Here is a 24,538-nt window from a genome sequence, read left to right as displayed (position 1 = left end):
TTTTAGTTTTTACGTATCATCCACTAAGAAGAATTGTTGGCAACGGAACTTGAACCTAGGTCTTGGTCTAGAAAAAAAAAAACAATCCTTACCAACTCAGCCAACCGTGATTGGCATACATTATATAATTTGAGTTAAATTATAACATCACGTCACAATGTTTCGAATAGAATAAAAATTAGGTCCACTACATGAAGAGGGAGAAGAGGAGGAGGAGGAGAGAGAGTCACTTGAGTAATTAGTAAATTAGGGCACACGCGCATCGTCATGATAGGCCCACGAGGTTTATGGAACAGTGGAAAACCACTCCTGCTGTCTCCGTCTGCCATTGTTTACCTCGTGCAGTTGTTTTCTAAAATTCTATTAGATATATTCACCTCATATTTGATTGTTATTCTCGTTGGTGGGGAAGGAGAGGACGTTCAAAGTTCATACAACGATTGAGTGATTTACTTTTTACTTTGTGTTTTACAAACATTTTACCTTACTCCTCATAATCTTCTATTTACCGAACAAAACAATGTAATCAGTAAATATGATTTTTGGAAAGATCGAATCGAAATCAAGAGATTATAATCCACAATTTTTTGGAATTGAAAATTACATAAAAAAACCAATACCCAAATCTGTCTTAAATTAATATCAGAAGTTGACTTCCTCAATACGTGTTACACAAACAACGCATCCAACGAACAAGCAAGCGAATAGGGACCAGGTTGCTCGGGCAGAAAGATGGTGATTCAGCCGTATAGTAGGGCATACAGGGCCTCCTTCTTGTTCACCTCAGCGAACAGGCTTACATATTTGAAGACTCAAACAACTTCTGCAGACGATCACGATCAGTCATTTGACTCTCACTGCTGCAGATTCTTTTTAAATCTTCTCCACCTTGTCGATTCTCCTTACTTGACCAGCTCACCATCACTGAAGTTGCTTGATGCTCCAATCGAAAACAAATCAGTGCGGCCATGTTGGTACGACGGAATATACGTTAGAAAGGCCATTCCTTTCCTGCAACACCAACGAACTTCTGCCCGCCCTTCCAGTTCCGTTCCAAAAGAATTTGGAATTTCAACATATATTCAGAAAACAATATAGTTTGATATGTGCAATAATTTGATTTCCATTCAAATCCAGAATTTCAACTTCCTTTCACAAAAGCGAAAGAGGAGTCTTGAGTTACAAGGCATTGCTGTAATATTTAAAAAAATGGCATTACGCCTCAGAAGCGCATAAAGAAATGTCCTTGAAAAGAAGAAAATCGAGTTCGAAAGAGATTGAGGTGGTTAAAACTCATGGTAATTTCATCAATACGGTTATTACATGTGAACAAATGTAGCGGTCTCCGACAAAGGTTAACGACTATGATAACTTACAACCCATCAGCGGAAACAAATGACTAGGTTGCTAGGCTGTTATACTCGTCACAACAAAACCGAACGATTCACTGAGCCTAGCAATACTGGTTAGCCGGAAACTCTCAACTCTTGTCACCTAAAACTACCGCAGTGGAGCAACAGTATTTCCCACTTCTTACCCCTCCTCTTTCTTCTCAATTCAGCGGAACCCAACAATCACGAACAAGGTAAACGCAGCACTTACAAGAAGCTCGTTCCTATAGCGAGGTCATTTAAGTTTGTAAAAATTTGTGAACGAGTCGTCCCTATCTGGTTTGCAATTTCAAGCTGTTCCTCCAATAGAAGCATCTCATAAGTTGGAGGATGGAAATTGAAGTACCAGTTTTTATCATGCCATCAAATACTGTTGATGGTGTTGATCTAGAATTAGAAGCGTGCATCATTTCATCAGGAAAGTATTTAGCATTATTGGGTTTACAAAGATGAACTCCGCCTATGTAAGTTTATCTTACATTGCCGGTCCCAAGCCCGGGTAAAGGAGGAGGGGGAGGGCGTCAGGTAGTCGACAGCCGGCACTCTACAGTTACGTCGAATCCTTATGAAAATGAATTCAGAACGAAATCGCGCTAAAGCTAGGGCGTCACCCGTAAGTGGCGCGCTGTGTGGCCCGAGCACAGTGATAAGTGAGCAAGGGTCGCTGTATCTCCATAGGCACCCGGATGCAGTGTTAAATGAGCAAGGGGGCCATAGAAACTTCTTTTCGAACGACTCCACTCAAAGTTGTTTGGGAGCATATGCACCTATCAACTTTACACGGGACACACAAAAGAAGTACTTTGATTCCATTGGACGGGGGAGGGAGAAGAAGCTAGGACAGAAGGGTAGAGTTCAGGAGAGTAGAATGCGTTTAGGAACGTGGAATATAGGAACCTTAACGGGAAAATCTATGGAAGTAGTGGAAGTTATGGTGAGGAGAAGGATAAATATTATGTGCCTACAAGAAACTAAGTGGGTTGGTCTTAAGGCAAAGGATCTAGAAAACTCAGGGTTTAAACTTTGGTACTCGGGCACAAATAGAATGAGAAACGGTGTTGGCATCATCGTGGACAAGACCTTGACACAAGATGTTGTAGATGTCAAGAGGGTATGAGATAGAATCATGGCAATCAAGATTGTAATAGGACAAGAACTTATCAATGTGATTAGTGCGTACGCACCTCAAGTAGGGTTGGATATGAGTTCGAAGGAGAAATTTTGGGAAGACCTTGGAGACTTGGTGCAAGGAATTGCTCAGACGGAGAAGTTATTTATAGGAGGAGATTTAAATGGACACGTGGGCAGGGAGACAGGCAACTATGGAGGTTTTCATGGTGGCCATGGTTTTGGGGAGAGAAACGAGGATGAGGAAGCTATCTTGGATTTTGCAATGGCATATGATCTATTCTTAGCCAACACCTTCTTTAAGAAGAGAGAAGAACATGTGATCACCTACAAGAGTGGGTCGTCAAAAACACAAATAGATTTTCTTCTAATGAGGAAAGAGGATCGTATAACTTGTAAGGATTGCAAAGTTATACCAGGAGAGAGCGTGGCTAATCAACATCGCTTGTTGGTGATGGATGTACATATCAAAAGAGTGAGAAAAAAGAACAAGACTTGGAAGTGCCTAAGGACTAGATGGTGGAATCTAAAAGAAGAAAAACAAGTTATTTTCAAAGAGAAAGTAATCACCCAGTGTGTGTGGGATAGAGAGGGGGAAGCTAGCCAAATGTGGGATTCCATGGCTAGTTGTATCCGAAAAGTAGCAAAAGAGGTATTAGGAGAGTCTAAGGGCTTTGCCCCACACCAAAAGGAACTTGGTGGTGGAATGAGGAGGTACAAACAAAGGTGAAGGCTAAGAAGGAATGTTGTAAAGCCTTATACAAGGATATGACCGATGAAAATGGTGAAAGGTATAGAAAAGCGAAGCAAGAGGCGAAGAAAGTTGTGAGAGAAGCTAAGTTAGCGGCTTATGACGATATGTATAAGCGACTAGATACCAAAGAAGGAGAGTTGGATATCTATAAACTAGCTAGAGAAAGGGAAAAGAAGACAAGGGACCTAAACCAAGTGAGGTGCATCAAGGATGAGGATAGAAAGGTTCTTGCTACAGAGAACGCGGTTAAAGATAGATGGAGAGGTTATTTTCATAATCTTTTCAATGAAGGACATGAAAGGAGTGCTTCTTTAGGGGAGTTGTGTAACTCAGAAGAGTGTAGAAACTACTACTCTTTTTATCGTCGAATCCGGAAGGAAGAAGTGGTTGTAGCTTTGAAGAAAATGAAGCATAGAAAAGCAGTAGGCCCAGACGATATACCAATCGAAGTGTGGAAAGTTTTGGAAGAGACAGGTATAACATGGCTCACTGACCTTTTCAATAGGATTTTGAAAACGAAGAAGATGCCAAATGAGTGGCGAACGAGCACTTTGGTGCCTATCTACAAGAATAAGGGCGACGTACAAAATTGCATGAACTATAGGGGTATTAAGCTAATGAGTCATACAATGAAGCTCTGGGAGAGAGTCATTGAGCATAGATTGAGGCAAGAGACACGGGTTTCGGACAACCAATTCGGGTTCATGCCAGGGCGCTCAACCATGGAGGCAATCTATCTCTTACGAAGATTGATGGAAAGATATAGAGATGGGAAAAAGGATTTACACATGGTCTTTATAGATTTGGAAAAAGCGTATGATAGGGTCCCAAGAGACATTCTTTGGAGGATTTTAGAGAAGAAAAGAGTACGAGTAGCATATATCCAAGCTATAAAGGATATGTATGAAGGAGCAAAGACTGCCGTAAGAACTCATGAAGGACAAACCGAAAGCTTTCCCATAACTGTAGGATTACATCAAGGCTCATCCTTAAGTCTTTACCTTTTTGCGTTGGTAATGGATGAGTTAACAGGACATATTCAAGATGATATTCCTTGGTGTATGCTTTTCGCAGACGATATAGTGTTGATAGATGAAACTCAGGAAGGGGTAAATGCAAAGCTTAACCTTTGGAGAGAAGTGTTGGAATCTAAAGGTCTTCGCCTAAGCCGATCAAAGACAGAATATATGGAGTGCAAGTTCAGTGCAAATGGAGGCCAAAACGAGTTAGGGGTGAGGATCGGAGATCAAGAAATACCAAAGAGCGATCGTTTTCGTTACCTAGGATCTATCTTGCAAAAGAACGGAGAATTAAATGGAGATCTCAACCATAGAATACAAGCTGGATGGATGAAGTGGAAGAGTGCATCCGGCGTGTTGTGTGACCGCCGTATGCCACTGAAGCTCAAGGGAAAATTTTATAGGACGGCAATAAGGCCGGCGATGCTGTATGGCACAGAATGTTGGGCGGTGAAGCATCAACACGTACACAAAATGGGTGTAGCGGAGATGAGGATGCTTCGTTGGATGTGTGGGCACACAAGAAAGGATAAGATTAGGAATGAGAATATCCGGGGTAAAGTAGGAGTAGCCGAAATTGAAGGAAAGATGAGAGAAAATCGGTTACGGTGGTTTGGACATGTGCAAAGAAGGCCTACTGACGCTCCGATTAGAAGATGCGACTATGGGACAGAGGTTCAGGGCCGAAGGGGTAGAGGAAGACCTAGGAAAACTTTGGAAGAGACTCTAAGAAAAGACTTAGAGTACTTGGATATAACGGAGGACATGACACAGGACCGAGCACAATGGCGTTCAAAGATTCATATAGCCGATCCCACTCAGTGACTTGGATTTTCCAAGTCTCCAACTGAGAAGTTTTCCTCACTCGGGAAATTAAGGGAATACTACCTCAACCTACATGCTCCACTCACAAAGCTTCAACATACAAGCTTCAACAAAAGAAAATTCAGAGAACTTAGCGAAGAAGGTTTTGGCGTATTTAACACAATACGTTGAAATGAAGGAAAGCTATTTATTGATATCCCCGATAAGTCACAAATATGTACATATACATGAGTCAAAATAAACAAACAAGAGGGAGCCTTCACAAAGGTTGCTTAGGAGAAGTCTCAGCAGTCGGTAGAGCCCCAGAAACAGCAGGCACTGGAGGGGGATCATTTGGAGCCTCAGTACTGGACAGAACCCTAGAAGGAGGAGGCAGCAGAGGTTGATCATTTGGAGCTTCATTACGCAGTACAGCCCCAGAAGACGAAGGCAATAAATGCCTTTGGAACAAACCCACAAATCTCTGATGATCAAGTAAAACCTGACCATCAGATTCCTTCTTCTGGTTAAGCTTCCTCTTCATGTTTGTAGCATAGTCATGTGCGAGCCGATGCAACTGTTTATTCTCATGCTGGAGCCCTCTAATCTCCTGTTTGAGACTCATCACTTCAACCGCCAATGATTCAACTTGGCGGGTTCGAGCAAATAGGCGTTGGGCCATGTTAGACACAGAACCTGCACACTGAACACTGAGAGCCAGAGAATCCTTAACAGCCAACTCATCAGACCGTTTGGAAAGTAGTCTGTTATCTTTGGGAGTGAGAAGGTTCATGGCCACTACCGCAGCGGTCATATCATTCTTCATCACGGAATCCCCAACGGTAAGAGGACCAGTAGGGGAGACGAAGGATGGGCGCCATATGTTGTCTGGAGAAGGTGTGGCTGGCTCTTCAACAAGGTTCAAGTCAAAACAACGGTCGGAGTGGCCAGACATTTTCAAAGGTGTTGAAGAGAGAAGAGGTCGGACAAATCAAGATCTTAGAAGTACAAGAATGAAGCTTCTACTGGTGGAGATTCAAGTGTGCTTTGGAATTTAATGCCAGCCTCTATAAAAATCTGTACTCGACGGAGCTTCAGAAATCGAAGAGGCGTTTGCTTTCTCAAAAGCTGGGCTGCTCAGAGACCACGAGACGTTTGCTTTCTCAAAAGTTGGGCTGCTCAAAGACCACGAAAGCCGATCTCAGAAATCAAAGAGGCGCTTGCTTTCTCAAAAGCTGGGCTGCTTAGAGACCACGAGGGCCGATCTCAGAAATCGAAGAGGCACCTACTTTTCCAGCCTTGTCAGCACCTGTCAGCTTTGCGGAAATTATGAGCATTATGTCGAAGATTTCTGGTGAAGTAGAAAGCACATGAATCTTACTGTTCAATCACCCATTTCCCACACGCAACATTAGCTCATGGGTACCACAGATAACTTTGCCAAAGTTCTCTGACAAAGTTGAGACACGTGAAGCAGCTCCCACTACACCGCTCTGACCAAGAAGGGTAAAAGAATAGCAAAGAAACAGCACTAACAAAGTTTAGACACATAAATTTTGAAGGTCTAGCTACCATATTATTACCCACAAGGATAAAGGAACAGTACCACTGCTGGATAATTGGAAAGTCCCTGTGTGTCAACCTCTGTGTTTCGTGGCAAGATAGACTAGCAAACATGCCCAACCTTTTCTCACATTCGAGAAAACACTCCCAACAAGATTGCTTGCTCCAAAATCGAAGAGGCACCGCCCTCCGAATCTCGAGAGCCAGACTCCCAACATGATTACTTTCTCAAAAATCGAAGAGACACCGCTCTCCGAATCTCGAGAGTCAGACCCCTAGCAGGATTGCTTTCTCAAAAATCGAAAAGGCATCGTTCTCCGAATCTCGAGAGCCAGATCTCCGACAGGATTGCTTGTTCGAAAACCGAAGAGGCACCACTTTCCCAACTTCAAGAGCCGGATCTCCTTGGATAAAGCTTGTCTGTAATCTTTACACGCAACATCAGCTTTCCAGATACCACAGACCACTTTTTCAAAGTGCTCTGACAGAGTTAAAACATGTGAAGCTGGCAGCTCCCACTACCGTGTTATGACCAAGCAGGGTAAAGGAATAGCATTACTACTTGTTGTGAGGGAGACTCCTATATATGTTGACCTCCATCCCCAACAGACAGGCAGACCTGCAAAAATGCTCAACCCTTCCTCATATTTGAGAGGGCACTCCCAAAGAAGCCTTTCGAAATATTCAGCTTTCTTTCCCCCCGATAATACCTCTGTAAACAAGCTATACTAGAGCAAGAATATCTCATATCATCAGGGTTAAAAGCAAGAGTATCCCATATCATGTTTTTTCCCTGTCTTTTCCTTTGGCCTTGTTCTTACCTGCAAGACAAGAAGAAAGAGAGCAATCAGTCAACACTTGGAATCAAGCTTCCAGTCAGGAACTGACTGCCTGAAACCCCTTACTTGATTACTTACCTGGCATTGCTCTCGAGTACTCATCTTCAACATCTTCTGCTTCCAGGGAAGATACCGCATCTGCCTGAGGAACAGATAGGGCAAGTGAGAAGGATACAAGGAAGCATGTGGAGACAAGCGTAACAGTACACGTGCCGATACATCCACTACTCTGTCAAAAGCAAAAGTATCCCATATCAGCAGGGTCGAACGTACTATAGATTTGATGGACTTGTTTTGACCCTCAAATTCTTCAGTCGGCCTTATACTCTGGAGGAAACCAGAAAACCCTCCAGCCCAGTTCAAGAATAAGCCTGTGGAAAGTTACTTCTTCAAAAGCAAAAGTATCCCATATCATCTCTTCTCATTTTTCTTCTCTTTATCCTTCATGCTGCCTGCAAGATAGGGAGAATGTGAACAATCAGCCGGAACTCGAAATCAAAGTTCTGATCTGGGACTGATTGCTTGGAGCTCTGATTGCTTACCTTGTCTGTCACCTCTTTTAGCAGATCCCCTAGTTCGGCAACTTGGAGGACTCCTATTACATGGTTTGTATCGCGCTTGACCAAGCCTGAAACTACAAGTAAGCTTCAAGTGAAATTGATACATTACCTTGTGCATCTCCACCAGTTAAAGATACCACCCCTGGATGGAGGAAGAGTACTTCCAGAGAAGATGCCACATCTACCTACGAGACAGATAAGGCAAGTCAAGACGATACCACACTCCGGAACTTAGAAGTTTCGTGATTACGAGATCATTCTCCCACAATATTTCCTAATGTCATTTGTACTAAATCATTCACTTATACTCACTAAAAGAGAGCTTGAACCTATGTACTTGTGTAAACCCTTCACAATTAATGAGAACTCCTCTATTTCGTGGACGTAGCCAATATGGGTGAACCACGTACATCTGGTGTTTGCTTTCCTATCTCTATCCATTTATATACTTATCCACACTAATGACCGGAGTAATCTAGCGAAGATCACAAAAAGCGATCGTTTTCGCTACCTAGGATCTATCTTGCAAGAGAACGGAGAATTAGATGGAGATCTCAACCATAGAATACAAGCTGGATGGATGAAGTGTAAGAGTGCATCCGGCGTGTTGTGTGACCGTCGTAGGTCACTGAAGCTCAAGGGAAAATTTTATAGGACGGCAATAAGGCCAGCGATGTTGTATGGCACAGAATGTTGGGCGGTGAAGCATCAACACGTACACAAAATGGGTGTAGCGGAGATAAGGATGCTTCGTGGGATGTGTGGGCACACGAGAAATGATAAGATTGTGAATGAGGATATCCGAGGTAAAGTAGGAGTAGCCGAAGTTGAAGGAAAGATGAGAGAAAATCGGTTACGGTGGTTTGGACATGTGCAAAGAAGGCCTACTGACGCTTCGGTTCGAAGAGGTGACTACGGAACAGAGGTTCGGGGCCGAAGGGATAGAGGAAGACCTAGGAAAACTTTGGAAGAGACCCTAAGAAAAGACTTAGAGTACTTGGATCTAACGGAGGACATGACACAAAACCGAGCGCAATGGCGTTCTAGGATTCATATAGCCGACCCCACTTAGTGGGAAAAGGCTTTGTTGTTGTTGTTGTTGTTGTTGTTGGGTTTACAAAGATGACGGAATATTTCTCTCCAAAAAGCAAGGCAGCAAAATCTTTTGTATCTTGAACGGTAATCTAAATAGAAGGAACATGGAACTCACTGGGTTAGAAGCTTGCAGTCAACTATGGTATCAGGGCCAGGCAGATAAGCTTTTCCATTTGACCGAAACTGGCGGAAAGCTCTTGGATTCAAACCAGCAACATGGGCAACTGCATCAACAAGCTTTTTCTGTAGTGACTGCAACCTACGAAATGTGAGTTCATCAAGAGGCATAACACAACCAATGCTGCCATCCAGGGTACCAAATAACAAAGCATAGCAATTAGTTTTGTTGGAGCCTGGATTAGTCCCTGAGTTAGAGAGCATCTGCAACCGCAAGAACTTGGTAACATGGGTACCAACAAGAAATTTAGCCCGTGAGAGAAGCTTCTGGCCTTTCCAACTCTCAGACCTCTTTGGTGCGTAGAAAAAGATCTGTTTGGCATAGAAAATGTGTTTAAAATAAGTAAACTATCCCTCCAACAATCAGGGATGAAAAACTAACCAAAAGAATCGTTAGTCACAAAAAAATAAAATAATAAGAGAGCCCTAAAAGAGGACTAAAATATATCTCAGCTACAAGGCACTAACCTGAATGTTCTTTCGTTCATCTGCAACTACAAGCCTCAGCAAACTTCCATCGATAAAAAAGAATCTAGGTTACCAAAATCCTTGGCCAACAGATTTAGCTGAGATCCCTGCTCCTTTCAACTGAGAAAGTAAATGCTTTTGTGAATGTCACCAAGGAGGAAAAATTCTTGACCTGCAAAGACAAATTTGGCCATTGACACTGGTCACATATTGCTCAGAATCATATCTTAATAAATTACGACTAACATTATACACCAAGAATCAAATTAAAGACACAACTTGAGAAGTTTGAAACATTTCAACGTGCACCCTCAGATTTCACATCACATAATTAAATCGTATATTCAAGTACTGATATCCAGGTATCAAACAACGAATCAATTTAAAAGAGACAGTTAAGGAAGTATACATACAATATTCAAGCTCAAAACATACAATGGTGGAACATCAAAAAATGCCACACCATTCAGTTCAGTGCCATTCCACTTGTTTAACGTAATTTTAGGACCTGCTCAATCAACAGATGACCTTGAAGTGAGGCTAATGCAGATATGGCACCCTTGAAATCTTTGGCGTACACCTCTGAAACCTGAATACAGAAATAACTGACTTTATCTCATAAAATGAAATTTTGAGCCCTCTTGTATTTCTAACATCATAAAAAATCACAACACAATTCCCGAATCATACAAAATATAAATGATAATACCCTCCAAGTACAAGATATTATGGTACAGAAGATGATACAATTAGCAAGTCATGCACTGGTGGTGAAGAAAGTAACAAGCTCTGCTTCTTCTGCTCAAACGAAATTAAAAAAAAAAAAATTGTAATTACTAACCGTCCATCATAAACAAGGGTGAGCAATAGTAGCTCCCCAGTTTTTGTAGACAGCAAGGCTACATCATTCAGCAACCAAGTTGCATTGGCAGCATCAAGCTCCACAGTTAAAAACTAGATCTTGGCATCTCTTGACTGCATAAAACAGAAAATACATTAAATTATATAAAAACAAAGTGTGGATGAGAGAGATTAGCCAAAGAGACGAGAGGGAGGGAGGGAATACAAGGGTGTGTTGGTTGTGTGTGTGTGTGTGTGTGAAGAGAGAGAGAGAGAGAGAGAGAGAGAGCTGTTATCAACAGAAGCAGCATAACTGTTTAATGGCAATGCACATGAGGCTGACTGCATAAAGTTGGTAAAAACCTCATAAAAAAGTGCTTCAGCTAATAAAACCACTATAATAAATTAACTTACCTGGCTATTATAATAGATTAAAATTTGCACTAATCACGAGAACACCGCCAATTGGAGATGGTACAGCAAGCAGATTGTAGGAATCATGTGGGAGATTCTGACACAAATATAAGTAAAAATAGATCGAATGTAAGGATGTCTTCCCAAATATTCCCACATTAAGAAGGATAATCTTTCAGGTCATCTGACTTGGATCAAACATACACATTTCTCCAGTATAGCAAAAGCATGCAAGACTTTCAAGAAAAATTTGTTCACATTTTCATAGTCAGCTGAATGCTTAAACATTGATTTTATGGATCAAAATGACTGTATGAACATAAAAAAAATAGTTGGGGACATAAAGAAAAGAAATTTATAATGAGTAATTTCAAAATTTGAAGATAAATTTATCTTGGTGGAACTTACAACAGCTGACCATATGTGCGGATGCTGCTTTAAAGTTGTGCTGATACTAAGTGCAGAAATCATACAAGCATGGTGCTTCCATGAGACATGCCCAGCCCAAGTAAGCTTCTGCTCGTGAAGGATAACCAGCACAGGCTCAATGTAACCTATACAACATACGTTATGTCAAACTTTAAAAGATAAAAAGCCACAAGAAGTTATTAGAACTAACCTATTTTGTTTCAAACCTACTCGGGAATGCAAGACAAGAAAATATGGATACTGATAACCACAACATTATTTTTAAGGAAAATAACACTTTAAATAATATAAATATAATTATAATGAAGTGAATTATGCAACCTATATGAAATTCTGTTAATTTCAAATACTCAAATTCACATATGAATTTCATTATCATAGAATATCTAAAGTCTCATTAAATAATGCACGCTAAGAATTCATATCCAAATATCTTCTTTTTAGTCCACAAATCCAAATACAATCTTTGTCTATTAAATGTCTTACAAATATTGCTTCTTCCAAAGATTATTCCACATCCAAACTCACCATGTACAAATGTAAAATCCTTTACATGCTTCATGTCCATGTCTCCCAGATTAAAAATGTAAGACGACTCAACACGAGCAGAAATTGCACCTCCGGAACCAAAACCATCATCGTCCCCAACCAAACCAGAGCCACCCTGACAACAAGATATACAAATTGAGATACAGGAGGACCCTCTTTTATAGATCACGTATCTACTAGAGGACCATGAGAGTTGAGGCACAATGACCAAGCCAATAATTGAAAGCACTACTAACAAAGGCATACAGCATAGGTAACACTTAGAACTGTTACTAAGGCAACAAGGTTTCACTTTTTCCCTTCCAAATCGTACAATTTAAAAAGCAGGAATAGAGAATTAACTTCTTTAATTTTACCTTTTTAGCCTAAGACGCAGTGACCCTGCGTAAAGCGGGAGCCTTGTGCACTGGGTACGACCTTTTTAGCCTAAGACGCAGTGACCAATACTAAGCAACACATTGTTGAATATGAGAGCCAATAATTTGTTGACACAATATCGTAGACCAATTTGAGTATGCTCCTAATAAGGGCATAGGAGCCAATGCTTAGAACTGTCGCTAAACCAACAGTTTTTCCTTTTCCCCTCCAAATCCTATTGTAAATATATCAGGAATCGAAACTAACTTATTAAGCCATAATTTTTCAACATGAGACTGCTAGTACCACTACGATGATCAAAATGCAAAGTGGAGGAGGCAAAAGAGACCTCCGCAGCTTTAAGAATTATCATTTGAAAGCCATAAACAAGAACGCCTCCGAACCTGCCTTGGGGATCAACCTTAACCAATGGGCCTCTTGCAAATGACTCTCTGCCTCTTCTCAAATGAAGCCACTCTGGGCCCTCAAAACAGTGCATGGAGCTGGGAAAAAGGTCAACGTCAATGAATTAATATCACCTTGCAACACAGTTAAACAAACTTTGGAAACATATACATAACCAAACTCAGGTAATAACACGATTAAGCAAACTATGGAAAATATATAACTAGTTAATAACGAGAAAGAATACAGATTAGAGACTTTAAGGCTCTTCAATCACTAAATTACACAACCAACTTCAAGTAAAACTGTAAAATTCAGTTGATGTATAGAAGCCTGCTAGAGGAGATGGAGTATTCCCTTATTAGCAAATTCACAATTAAATTCTTACTCGGGATTCAACATTCGTGACTCCAACACTACAACACTTCCAAAAAAAACATTCAAGTGTGTTCTGATTTGGACTTAAAGGAAACTTCAAATGATATGACATCAACTGAAACAGCAAGACTAATACAACAACAACAACAACAACAACAAAGCCTTTTCCCACTAAGTGGGGTCGGCTATATGAATCCTAAAACGCCATTGCGCTCGGTTTTGTGTCATGTCCTCCGTTAGATCCAAGTACTCAAGTCTTTTCCTAGGGTCTATTCCAAAGTTTTCCTAGGTCTTCCTCTACCCCTTCGGCCCTGAACCTCTGTCCCGTAGTCACATTTTCGAACCGGAGCGTCAGTAGGCCTTCTTTGCACATGTCCAAACCACCGGAACCGATTTTCTCTCATATTTCCTTCAATTTTGGCTACTCCTACTTTACCTCGGATATCCTCATTCTCAATCTTATCCTTTCTCGTGTGCCCATACCTCCCACGAAGCATCCTCATCTCCGCTACACCCATTTTGTGTACGTGTTGATGCTTCACCGCCCAACATTCTGTGCCATACAACATCGCGGCCTTATTGCCGTCCTATAAAATTTTCCCTTGAGCTTCAGTGGCCTACGACGGTCACACAAACACGCCGGATGCACTCTTACACTTCATCCATCCAGCTTGTATTCTATGGTTGAGATCTCCATCTAAGTCTCCGTTCTCTTGCAAGATAGATCCTAGGTAGCGAAAACGGTCACTTTTTGTGATCTTCGCTAGATTGCTCCGGTCATTAGTGTGGATAAGTATATAAATGGATAGAGATAGGAAAGCAAACACAAGATATACGTGGTTCACCCAGATTGGCTACGTCCACGGAATAGATGAGTTCTCATTAATTGTGAAGGGTTTACACAAGTACATAGGTTCAAGCTCTCCTTTAGTGAGTACAAGTGAATGATTTAGTACAAATGACATTAGGAAATATTGTGGGAGAATGATCTCGTAACCACGAAACTTCTAAGTACCGGAGTGTGGTATCGTCTTGACTTGCCTTATCTGTCTCATAGGTAGATGTGACATCTTCTCTGGAAGTACTCTTCCTCCATCCAAGGGTGGCATCTGTAACTGGTGGAGATGCACAAGGTAATGTATCAATTTCACTTGAAGCTTACTTATAGTTTCAGGCTTGGTCAAGCGCGATACAAACCATGTAGTAGGAGTCCCCCAAGTCGCCGAGCTAGGGGATCTGCTGAAAGAGGTGACAGACAAGGTAAGCAATCAGAGCTCCGGCTAATTGTTCACATTCTCCCTATCTTGCAGGCAGCATGAAGGATAAAGAGAAGAAAAATGAGAAGAGATGATATGGGATACTTTTGCTTTTGAAGAAGTAACTTTCCACAGGCTTATTCTTGAACTAGGCTGGAGGGTTTTCTGGTTTCCTCTAGAGTATAAGGCCGACTGAAGAATTTGAGGGTCAAAACAAGTCCATCAAATCTAGAGTACGTTCGACCCTGCTGATATAGGATACTTTGGCTTTTGACAGAGTAGTGGATGTATCGGCACGTGTGCTGTTACGCTTGTCTCCACATGCTTCCTTGTATCCTTCTCACTTGCCCTATCTGTTCCTCAGGCAGATGCGGTATCTTCCCTGGAAGCATAAGATGTTGAAGATGAGTACTCGAGAGCAATGCCAGGTAAGTAATCAGGTAAGGGGTTCCAGGCAGTCAGTTCCTGGCTGGAAGCTTGATTCCAAGTGCTGACTGATTGCTCTCATTCTCCTTGTCTTGCAGGTAAGAACAAGGCCAAAGGAAAAGACAGGGAAAAAGCATGATATAGGATACTCTTACTTTTAACCCTGATGATATGAGATATTCTTGCTCTATTATAGCTTGTTTACAGAGGTGTTATCGGGGGGAAAGAAAGCTGAATATTTTGAAAGGCTTCGTTGGGAGTGCCCTCTCAGATAAGAGGAAGGGTTGAGCATTTTTGCAGGTCTGCCTGTCCGTTGGGGATGGAGGTCGACATATATAGGAGTCTCCCTAACATCAAGTAATAATGCTATTCCTTTACCCTGCTTGGTCATAGCACGGTAGTGGGAGCTGCCAACTTCACATGTTTTAACTCTATCAGAGCACTTTGAAAAAGTGGTCTGGTATCTAGAAAGCTGATGTTGCGTGTGAAGATTACAGACAAGCTTTATCCAAGGAGATCCAGCTCTTGAAGTTGGGAAAGTGGTGCCTCTTTGGTTTTTGAACAAGCAATCCTGTCGGGGATCTAGCTCTTGAGATTCGGAGAACGATGCCTCTTCGATTTTTGAGAAAGCAATCTTACTGGGGGTCTGGCTCTCGAGATTCGGAGAGCGGTGTCTCTTCAATTTTTGAGAAAGTAATCATGTTGGGAGTCTGGCTCTCGAGATTCGGAGGGCGGTGCCTCTTCGATTTTGGAGCAAGCAATCTTGTTGGGAGTGTTTTCTCGAATGTGAGTAAAGGTTGGGCATGTTTGCTAATCTACCTTGCCACGAAGCACAGAGGTTGACACACAGGGACTTTCCAATTATCCAGCAGTGGTACTGTTCCTTTACCCTCTCTTCGATTTTTTAGAAAGTAATCATGTTGGGAGTCTGGCTCTCGAGATTCGGAGGGCGGTGCCTCTTCGATTTTGGAGCAAGCAATCTTGTTGGGAGTGTTTTCTCGAATGTGAGTAAAGGTTGGGCATGTTTGCTAGAGGTTGACACACCGGGACTTTCCAATTATCCAGCAGCGGTACTGTTCCTTTACCCTTGTGGGTAATAATATGGTAGCTAGACCTTCAAAATTTATGTGTCTAAACTTTGTTAGTGTTGTTTCTTTGCTATTATTTTACCCTTCTTGGTCAGAGCGATGTAGTGGGAGCTACAAGCTTCACGTGTCTCAACTTTGTCAGAGAACTTTGGCAAAGTTATCTGTGGTACCCATGAGCTACTATTGCGTGTGGGAAGTGGGTGATTGAAGTACGATTCATGTGCTTTCTACTTCGCCAGAAATCTTCGACAAAATGCCCATAATTTCCGCAAAGCTGAGTGTGCGTGTGACAGGTGCTGACAAGGCTGGAAAAGTAGGTGCCTCTTCAATTTCTGAGATTAGCCCTCGTGGTCTCTGAGCAGCCCAGCTTTTGAGAAAGCAAGCCTCTTCGATTTCTGAGATTGGCCTTCGTGGTCTTTGAGCAGCCCAGCTTTTGAGAAAGCAAACGCCTCTTCGATTTCTGAGATCGACCCTCGTGGTCTCTGAGCAGCCCAGCTTTTGAGAAAGCAAACGCCTCTTCGATTTCTGAGCAGGCACCTCTTCGATTTCTGAAGCTTCGTCGAGTGCAGATTTTTATAAGGGCTGACATTAAGTTCCAAAGCACACTTGAATATCCACCAGTAGAAGCTTCATTCTTGCACTTCTAAGATCTTGATTTGTCCGACCTCTTCTCTCTTCAACACCTTTGAAAATGTCTGGCCCCTCCGACCGTCGTTTTGACTTGAACCTTGTTGAAGAGGCAGCCTCGCCTTCTCCAGACAACATATGGCGCCCATCCTTCGTCTCCCCTACTGGTCCTCTTACCGTTGGGGATTCCGTGATGAAGAATGATATGACCGTTGCGGTAGTGGCCAGGAACCTTCTCACTCCCAAAGATAACAGACTACTTTCCAAACGGTCTGATGAGTTGGCTGTTAAGGATTCTCTGGCTCTCAGTGTTCAGTGTGCAGGTTCTGTGTCTAATATGGCCCAACGCCTATTTGCTCGAACCCGCCAAGTTGAATCATTGGCGGCTGAAGTGATGAGTCTCAAACAGGAGATTAGATGGCTCAAGCATGAGAATAAACAGTTGCACCGGCTCGCACATGACTATGCTACAAACATGAAGAGGAAGCTTGACCAGATGAAGGAATCTGATGGTCAGGTTTTACTTGATCATCAGAGATTTGTGGGTTTGTTCCAAAGGCATTTATTGCCTTCGTCTTCTGGGGCTATACCGCTTAATGAAGCTCCAAATGATCAACCTCTGATGCCTCCTCCTTCTAGGGTTCTGTCCAGTACTGAGGCTCCGAATGATCCCCCTCCGGTGCCTTCTCTTTCTGGGGCTCTACCGACTGCTGAGACTTCTCCTAAGCAACCTTTGTGAAGGCTCCCTCTTGTTTGTTTATTTTGACTCAAGTATATGTACATATTTGTAACTTATCGGGGATATCAATAAATAAGCTTTCCTTCATTTCAACGTATTGTGTTAAATACACCAAAGCCTTCTTCGCTAAGTTCTTTGAATTTTCTTTTGTTGAAGCTTGTATGTTGAAGCTTTGTGAGTGGAGCATGTAGGTTGAGGTAGTGTTCCCTTAATTTCCCGAGTGATGAAAACTTCTCGGTTGGAGACTTGGAAAATCCAAGTCACTGAGTGGGATCGGCTATATGAATCTTAGAACGCCATTGTGTTCTGTTCTGTGTCATGTCCTCCGTTAGATCCAAGTACTCTAAGTCTTTTCTTAGGGTCTCTTCCAAAGTTTTCCTAGGTCTTCCTCTACCCCTTCGGCCCTGAACCTCTGTCTCATAGTCGCATCTTCTAATCGGAGCGTCAGTAGGCCTTCTTTGCACATGTCCAAACCACCGTAACCGATTTTCTCTCATCTTTCCTTCAATTTCGGCTACTCCTACTTTACCCCGGATATCCTCATTCCTAATCTTATCCTTTCTCGTGTGCCCACACATCCAACGAAGCATCCTCATCTCCGCTACACCCATTTTGTGTACGTGTTGATGCTTCACCGCCCAACATTCTGTGCCATACAGCATCGCCGGCCTTATTGCCGTCCTATAGAATTTTCCCTTGAGCTTTAGTGGCATACGGCGGTCACACAAAACGCCTGATGCACTCTTCCACTTCATCCATCCAGCTTGTATTCTATGGTTGAGATCTCCATCTAATTCTCCGTTCTTTTGCAAGATAGATCCTAGGTAACGAAAACGGTCACTCTTTGTTATTTCTTGATCTCTGATCCTCACCCCTAACTCGTTTTGGCCTCTATTTGCACTGAACTTGCACTCCATATATTCTGTCTTTGATCGGCTTAGGCGAAGACCTTTAGATTCCAACACTTCTCTCCAAAGGTTAAGCTTTGCATTTACCCCTTCCTGAGTTTCATCTATCAACACTATATCGTCTGCGAAAAGCATACACCAAGGAATATCATCTTGAATATGTCCTGTTAACTCATCCATTACCAACGCAAAAAGGTAAGGACTTAAGGATGAACCTTGATGTAATCCTACAGTTATGGGAAAGCTTTCGGTTTGTCCTTCATGAGTTCTTACGGCAGTCTTTGCTCTTTCATACATATCCTGTATAGCTTGGATATATGCTACTCGTACTCCTTTCTTCTCTAAAATCCTCCAAAGAATGTCTCTTGGGACCCTATCATACGCTTTTTCCAAATCTATAAAGACCATGTGTAAATCCTTTTTCCCATCTCTATATCTTTCCATCAATCTTCGTAAGAGATAGATTGCCTCCATGGTTGAGCGCCCTGGCATGAACCCGAATTGGTTGTCCGAAACCTGTGTCTCTTGCCTCAATCTATGCTCAATGACTCTCTCCCAGAGCTTCATTGTATGACTCATTAGCTTAATACCCCTATAGTTCATGCAATTTTGTACATCGCCCTTAATCTTGTAGATAGGCACCAAAGTGCTCGTTCGCCACTCATTTGGCATCTTCTTTGTTTTCAGAATCCTATTGAAATTGTCAGTGAGCCATGTTATACCTGTCTCTCCCAAAACTTTCCACACTTCGATTGGTATATCGTCTGGGCCTACTGCTTTTCTATGCTTCATCTTCTTCAAAGCTACAACCACTTCTTCCTTCCGAATTCTACGATAAAAAGAGTAGTTTCTACACTCTTCTGAGTTACTCAACTCCCCTAAAGAAGCACTTCTTTCATGTCCTTCATTGAAAAGATTATAAAAATAACATTTCCATCTGTCTTTAACCGCGTTCTCTGTAGCAAGAACTTTTCCATCCTCATCCTTGATGCACCTCACTTGGTTTAGGTCCCTTGTCTTCTTTTCCCTTTCTCTAGCTAGTTTATAGATATCCAACTCTCCTTCTTTGGTATCTAGTCGCTTATACATATCGTCATAAGCCGCTAACTTAGCTTCTCTCACAGCTTTCTTCGCCTCTTGCTTCGCATTTCTATACCTTTCACCATTTTCATCGGTCCTATCCTTGTATAAGGCTTTACAACATTCCTTCTTAGCCTTCACCTTTGTTTGTACCTCCTCATTCCACCACCAAGATTCCTTTTGGTGTGGGGCAAAGCCCTTGGACTCTCCTAATACCTCTTTTGCTACTTTTCGGATACAACTAGCCATGGAATCCCACATTTGGTTAGCTTCCCCCTCTCTATTCCACACACACTGGGTGATTACTTTCTCTTTGAAAATAGCTTGTTTTTCTTCTTTTAGATTCCACCATCTAGTCCTTGGGCACTTCCAAGTCTTGTTCTTTTTTCTCACTCTTTTGATATGTACATCCATCACCAACAAGCGATGTTGATTAGCCACGCTCTCTCCTGGTATAACTTTGCAATCCTTACAAGTTATACGATCCCCTTTCCTCATTAGAAGAAAATCTATTTGTGTTTTTGACGACCCACTCTTGTAGGTGATCACATGTTCTTCTCTCTTCTTAAAGAAGGTATTGGCTAAGAAGAGATCATATGCCATTGCCAAATCCAAGATAGCTTCCCCATCCTCGTTTCTCTCCCCAAAACCATGGCCACCATGAAAACCTCCATAGTTGCCTGTCTCCCTGCCCACGTGTCCATTTAAATCTCCTCCTATAAATAACTTCTCCGTCTGAGCAATTCCTTGCACCAAGTCTCCAAGGTCTTCCCAAAATTTCTCCTTCGAACTCGTATCCAACCCTACTTGAGGTGCGTACGCACTAATCACATTGATAAGTTCTTGTTAAGACTAATAATTAATCTTTATTACCACACCTAGTACGGAGTCCATGAATTGAATCATCAAACTCAAGAACTGAGATTTTTGCATCTTCAAAGGTTAAGACCAAGGAAGAAAATATCGGTAATATCGGAAATATCGGTAGTCCGAAAACACGGAAATATCGATGGAAATATCGGGATAATATCGATATCGATAAAAATTACATGGAAACCACGGAAATTGTAAGAAAAACTTGGAAATTTTTATTGAAACTTTGCAGGATGTTTATTTAGTCAATTATCTATTAGTTTATCACAAAAAATTGGAAGGAAATGCATTGCATGATGGATTTAACAATATCAAGTTAATTATATAGCGAGCTGACAAACATTATGAGTGTAGAAAATATGTAGTAATTAATGAAAGAAGTCTAAACACACCATAATCATTTATATATAATGAATTAGTACAATATTTTACACAAAAGCCTAAAAAATTAAAATCCTAAAATTTTACTTTCCCACCCCCAAACTTATTGCACACCTTGTCCTCAAGGTGTGTAAAAATAAACAAAGATTGAAGAACAAAAATAAAAACTGTAAAAGATAAAACAAAAGCCTAAAATAAATAAACTAGAAGAAAAGGAAAATAGAAAAGAAAACAAAGAAATTAAAATAAACAAATAATAAAACAAAAAGAAAAGAAGAAGAACAAAAATAAAAACTGTAAAAGATAAAACAAAAGCCTAAAATAAATAAACTAGAAGAAAAGGAAAAAAGAAAAGAAAACAAAGAAATTAAAATAAACAAATAATAAAACAAAAAGAAAAGAAGAAAAAGGACAAAGATCACCTGGATTCGAACTGAAGACCTGGTGCTATTGAAGAGAAACACGGCCCAACACGTCCAAGTCCACACTTGTGTCAAAGTGCAGCAACAACTACAATATATGCTGATGCAACAGCTTCCTGTTTGAATTGAAAAACCCTAGCAGCTGCTACATATTTTGCCCTTTCCTCGAGCCCAGAGCCTCAAAAGGCTCTATCTCTCCGTAGCAGACCATCCCTTTCAATCTCTCCATTGTTTCTCAGTTTCGCACCCCTTTTCAACCAAGAGCCAAGCAACATACATACCCCTTTTCGCACCCCGTGGCTCTACCTCAAATCGGTCATCCTCATCGGCGCCCTCTACTTCCTTTCCCTCTGCTCCTCCCTCGCCTTCCTCCTCGTCGAGCCCGTCACCATGTCCCGCGGGCCGCGACCTCTACCTCTCCTCCGTCGTCCCCATCGGCGCGATCCTCCTCATCCGCGTCTCCCTCTGCTCTCTCTCTCTCTCCTCTCTTTCAGCCGCTGATCGAATACGATCTGTGAAATGCTTGCTCATTGATCTCTGAGCTCCGTCCGATCCGCGGCCTTCCAAAGATGATGATCTTTATCACTGTAACTGCCGGTGAGGTACTCGATCTCTCAGCTTCTACTGTTTTCTTCCAGATCTTGCTCGAATTCAAGCCCTTGCTTCTCGGATTAGTGTAATTTTGTCACTGATTTTGGTATAAAGTGGTGATTTTTGTTGAAAGATAGTGATGATTTTGTTCCGTTTGGTTGCAGGTTTCGTTCTTGCTCAGAGTTATTCTGATTCTCCGGCGAGGTTGTGACTGACTGTCAAGAAACCAAAAATATCGCGATATTATCTAAAATATCACAATATTTTGACGAAAATTCCTCGGATACCTATTAAAATATCGGTAAAGCAAAAAACCGATAATATCGGCGATATTATCGATTTTTTCTTCCATGGTTAAGACAATAGAATCTCTTCTTCTATAACCATCGCCGCCTCTGCCAGATAATACCGCCACCGTTACACATTACCGTGCATTCAGCAATCCAACTGCATGCAAACAAAAATTTGAATAGAAACCATCAGTAATTAATTCAAAAACAGTATTACGACAGACAAATTTAGCGAATTCGAGCTAAACTCCAGGCCAAACGCCATGAAAATCGAAAGAGGGGTTTAACTGGGGCAATGGACCTGTAATGGCAAACGAGTTCGAGGGAAGCCCCAGAGACGCCATCCATGAGACCACCACGCTTGGGTTCTCCGGAAGCCCTAGAGCCTCTGGCGCCATCTTCCTCCTGAAGTCTGACAACGTACACTTCGAGGACGTTTCCGGCGGTGACGACGAGGTCCGGAATGGGGCCGATTTCTCGGCGGGTGGGCGGCCAGTTGGACTCCATATCGTCGGTCTGAATCGGATGCATTCGAGACACGAAGCCGGCAAGTGAGTGGGAGATGAATTCCGAGGCGCAGTTCTCGATGCCCGTCCGCCAGTGCATCATCTTGTAGGCCGCGACGCTCATCTCCGCTGATGCGTGGGAAGCCTAGGATTTTAGAATTCGGTAGCAGAAGACTCTGACTGTGAGATTCCTGAGAAACGACGACGAAATGGGGTGTGGACGGAGATGAGGGTTTAAGGGAGGGTGTGGGGTGAGAGCGAGAGTGAAAGCTTAAACCTTTAGGGATAATTCGGTGTTTGGCGGGAGGATGTTGGATCCTAAGGGATCGTTTGGTGTGCAGACGGGAGCAGAGGTACCGTTTGGTACGTGGGACGGGACGAGGCGAGCTGTTACGTCCCACGTTTGGTGCGTCTGAAAACTGTAGAACGGGTTGTTCATGGGACGAAATTTGGCTGATTTTTCGTTCCACCTCTTCCCCTGGAACGACCCGTTCCACATTCGTGGAACACAAATTTATAACATTTTATGACAAAATTTCTCCCTATCTTTTTCAATATTTACATCATCCGTTCCGTCCTGTTCCGTCCCGTTCCGTCCCCTTCTGTTCCATCCCGTCCCGTTCCGTCTGCGTACCAAACGGTACCAAGGAATGGAATGAGACGGGACGGGATGGGATAAGATGGGACGGAATGGAGAGGGAGTAAAGATGCTCTCGGACCGAAACAAGAAGGAAGAAGGAGACAGAGATGTTATAATTTTGTGTTCCACGGACGTGGAACGAGTTGTTCCATGGGTGAAGCGGAACGAAAATTCACCTAAAATTCTTCTGGTGGAACAGCGCGTTCCACCCGTTTTAGGCGCACCAAACGTAGGACGGAACGCCTCGTCCCACTCCGTTTTGTCCCGTCCCACTTACCAAACAGTACTAATGGACCGTTGAGGTGGAGAAGGGGGGAGAGTCAGCAGTTTTGTATGAGTTACGTGTGACTTTGGTTCAACCTTTAACATTTAAATTTTAAAGGCATGACAAATTTTAAATTCGATAAAATTAGAATTTTGTAGGATTTTTTTTTAAAATGGGGTGGCTTGATAAATTTGTGAGGTGTGAATAAAACTACCCTCAATTGCACTTTTATTCTTCTTCAAATGAGCTATAATTTTTGTAGCATCCCACATCGTCCAGGAGAGTGGATCCTGTAAGTTTTATATGTATATTCTCATCTCTTCCTAGTACGAGGCCTTTTAGGGGCTCACTAGCTTCGGGTTCTATCGGAACTCCGAAGTTAAGTGAGTTCGTGCGAGAGCATTCCCATGATGGGTGATCCACTGTAAAGTTCTCATGTGAGTTCTCAAAAATAAAACCATGAGGGCGTGGTTGGGGTCCAAAGCAGACAATATCATGCTACGGTGGAGTCGAGCCCGGGATGTGGTGGGGTTCCGGGCCGAAATGTGACAATTTTTCTGCCACAAGTGTGATTAAAAAAAGTGTATTTCGCAACAATGTTATGAAAGTATATTGAGTCATGTGCATAACAAAAGCATTTTGGCAATTTAAACTATAATATAATTTGTGAGTTGTGCATCGTTATTAAAAAAATTTAGTGCAATACTAATTATTTAAACTATAATATAATTTTTTTTAGTTGCCAAGATGCAATACACTACTCACAAATTATATTAGTATTGCACAAACTATAATATAATTTTTAAATACTAATTATTTAAAAAAAAATTAGTGCATCGTGATTAAAAAAAATTAGTACAAAAGCATCTTGGCAATTTAAACTATAATATAATTTGTGTATTGCATTTGCATTTGCATTTGCCCCAAATTTTGCTTTCAGGAAAATCTTTTGTTGGAATTAATGTCTTAATATTGGACATATTTGAAACGGCAGAGCCCAAGGTTGTCAAGTGTTGTTATTTTGTTGTCGGTTTGCTGTATTCGGCTGCCCAACAACAGGCCCAATTATGTATTAATTCCTTCAAAACCAATAAATCAAAAGTTTTTTTTATTTTCTGTTAACTTCTTAATAAAAATGTCGTTTTGTTATCAAGTATCTAAATGATGCTAGACGTTAGTCGGTTGGTAGACTAAAGCTTAGTGCTTAGACGACTAGGCGGAGCTTAACTAGGGGCATAGAGGGATTAGGCGGATTTAAGTAAATTTATTGTTTTTA

At 41.8% G+C, this 24,538-nt stretch overlaps 2 protein-coding genes and 1 long non-coding RNA gene across 3 annotated transcripts; all 3 read right to left on the bottom strand.

Annotated features, from left to right (window-relative positions):
* Positions 1-549: 549 nt before the first annotated feature.
* On the bottom strand, positions 550-10,783 carry LOC108173742 (uncharacterized). The gene is made up of 5 exons (XR_011582914.1): positions 10,640-10,783; positions 10,212-10,387; positions 9,799-9,970; positions 9,186-9,642; positions 550-1,845 (listed from the first exon to the last, which is right to left on the bottom strand). It is a non-coding gene; the product is annotated as an uncharacterized lncRNA (long non-coding RNA).
* A 264-nt stretch (positions 10,784-11,047) lies between these two features.
* LOC114825909 (cleavage and polyadenylation specificity factor subunit 1-like) lies at positions 11,048-20,236 on the bottom strand. The gene is made up of 5 exons (XM_070824923.1): positions 20,173-20,236; positions 12,737-12,890; positions 12,010-12,145; positions 11,461-11,606; positions 11,048-11,149 (listed from the first exon to the last, which is right to left on the bottom strand). Exons 2-5 carry the CDS (start codon positions 12,884-12,886, stop codon positions 11,060-11,062), a joined length of 522 nt encoding a protein of 173 aa, XP_070681024.1. The 5' UTR covers positions 12,887-12,890; positions 20,173-20,236; the 3' UTR covers positions 11,048-11,059.
* Positions 20,237-21,173: 937 nt separating this feature from the next.
* LOC139197471 (cleavage and polyadenylation specificity factor subunit 1-like) lies at positions 21,174-22,682 on the bottom strand. The gene is made up of 2 exons (XM_070824924.1): positions 22,153-22,682; positions 21,174-22,008 (listed from the first exon to the last, which is right to left on the bottom strand). The coding sequence occupies exons 1-2, from the start codon at positions 22,479-22,481 to the stop codon at positions 21,939-21,941; spliced, it is 399 nt and encodes a 132-aa protein (XP_070681025.1). The 5' UTR covers positions 22,482-22,682; the 3' UTR covers positions 21,174-21,938.
* Positions 22,683-24,538: the final 1,856 nt, after the last annotated feature.

This window comes from Malus domestica, chromosome 07 (assembly GCF_042453785.1).
Source record: "Malus domestica chromosome 07, GDT2T_hap1".
NCBI lineage: Eukaryota > Viridiplantae > Streptophyta > Magnoliopsida > Rosales > Rosaceae > Malus > Malus domestica.
This window is presented reverse-complemented; position numbering and strand designations above follow the sequence as displayed.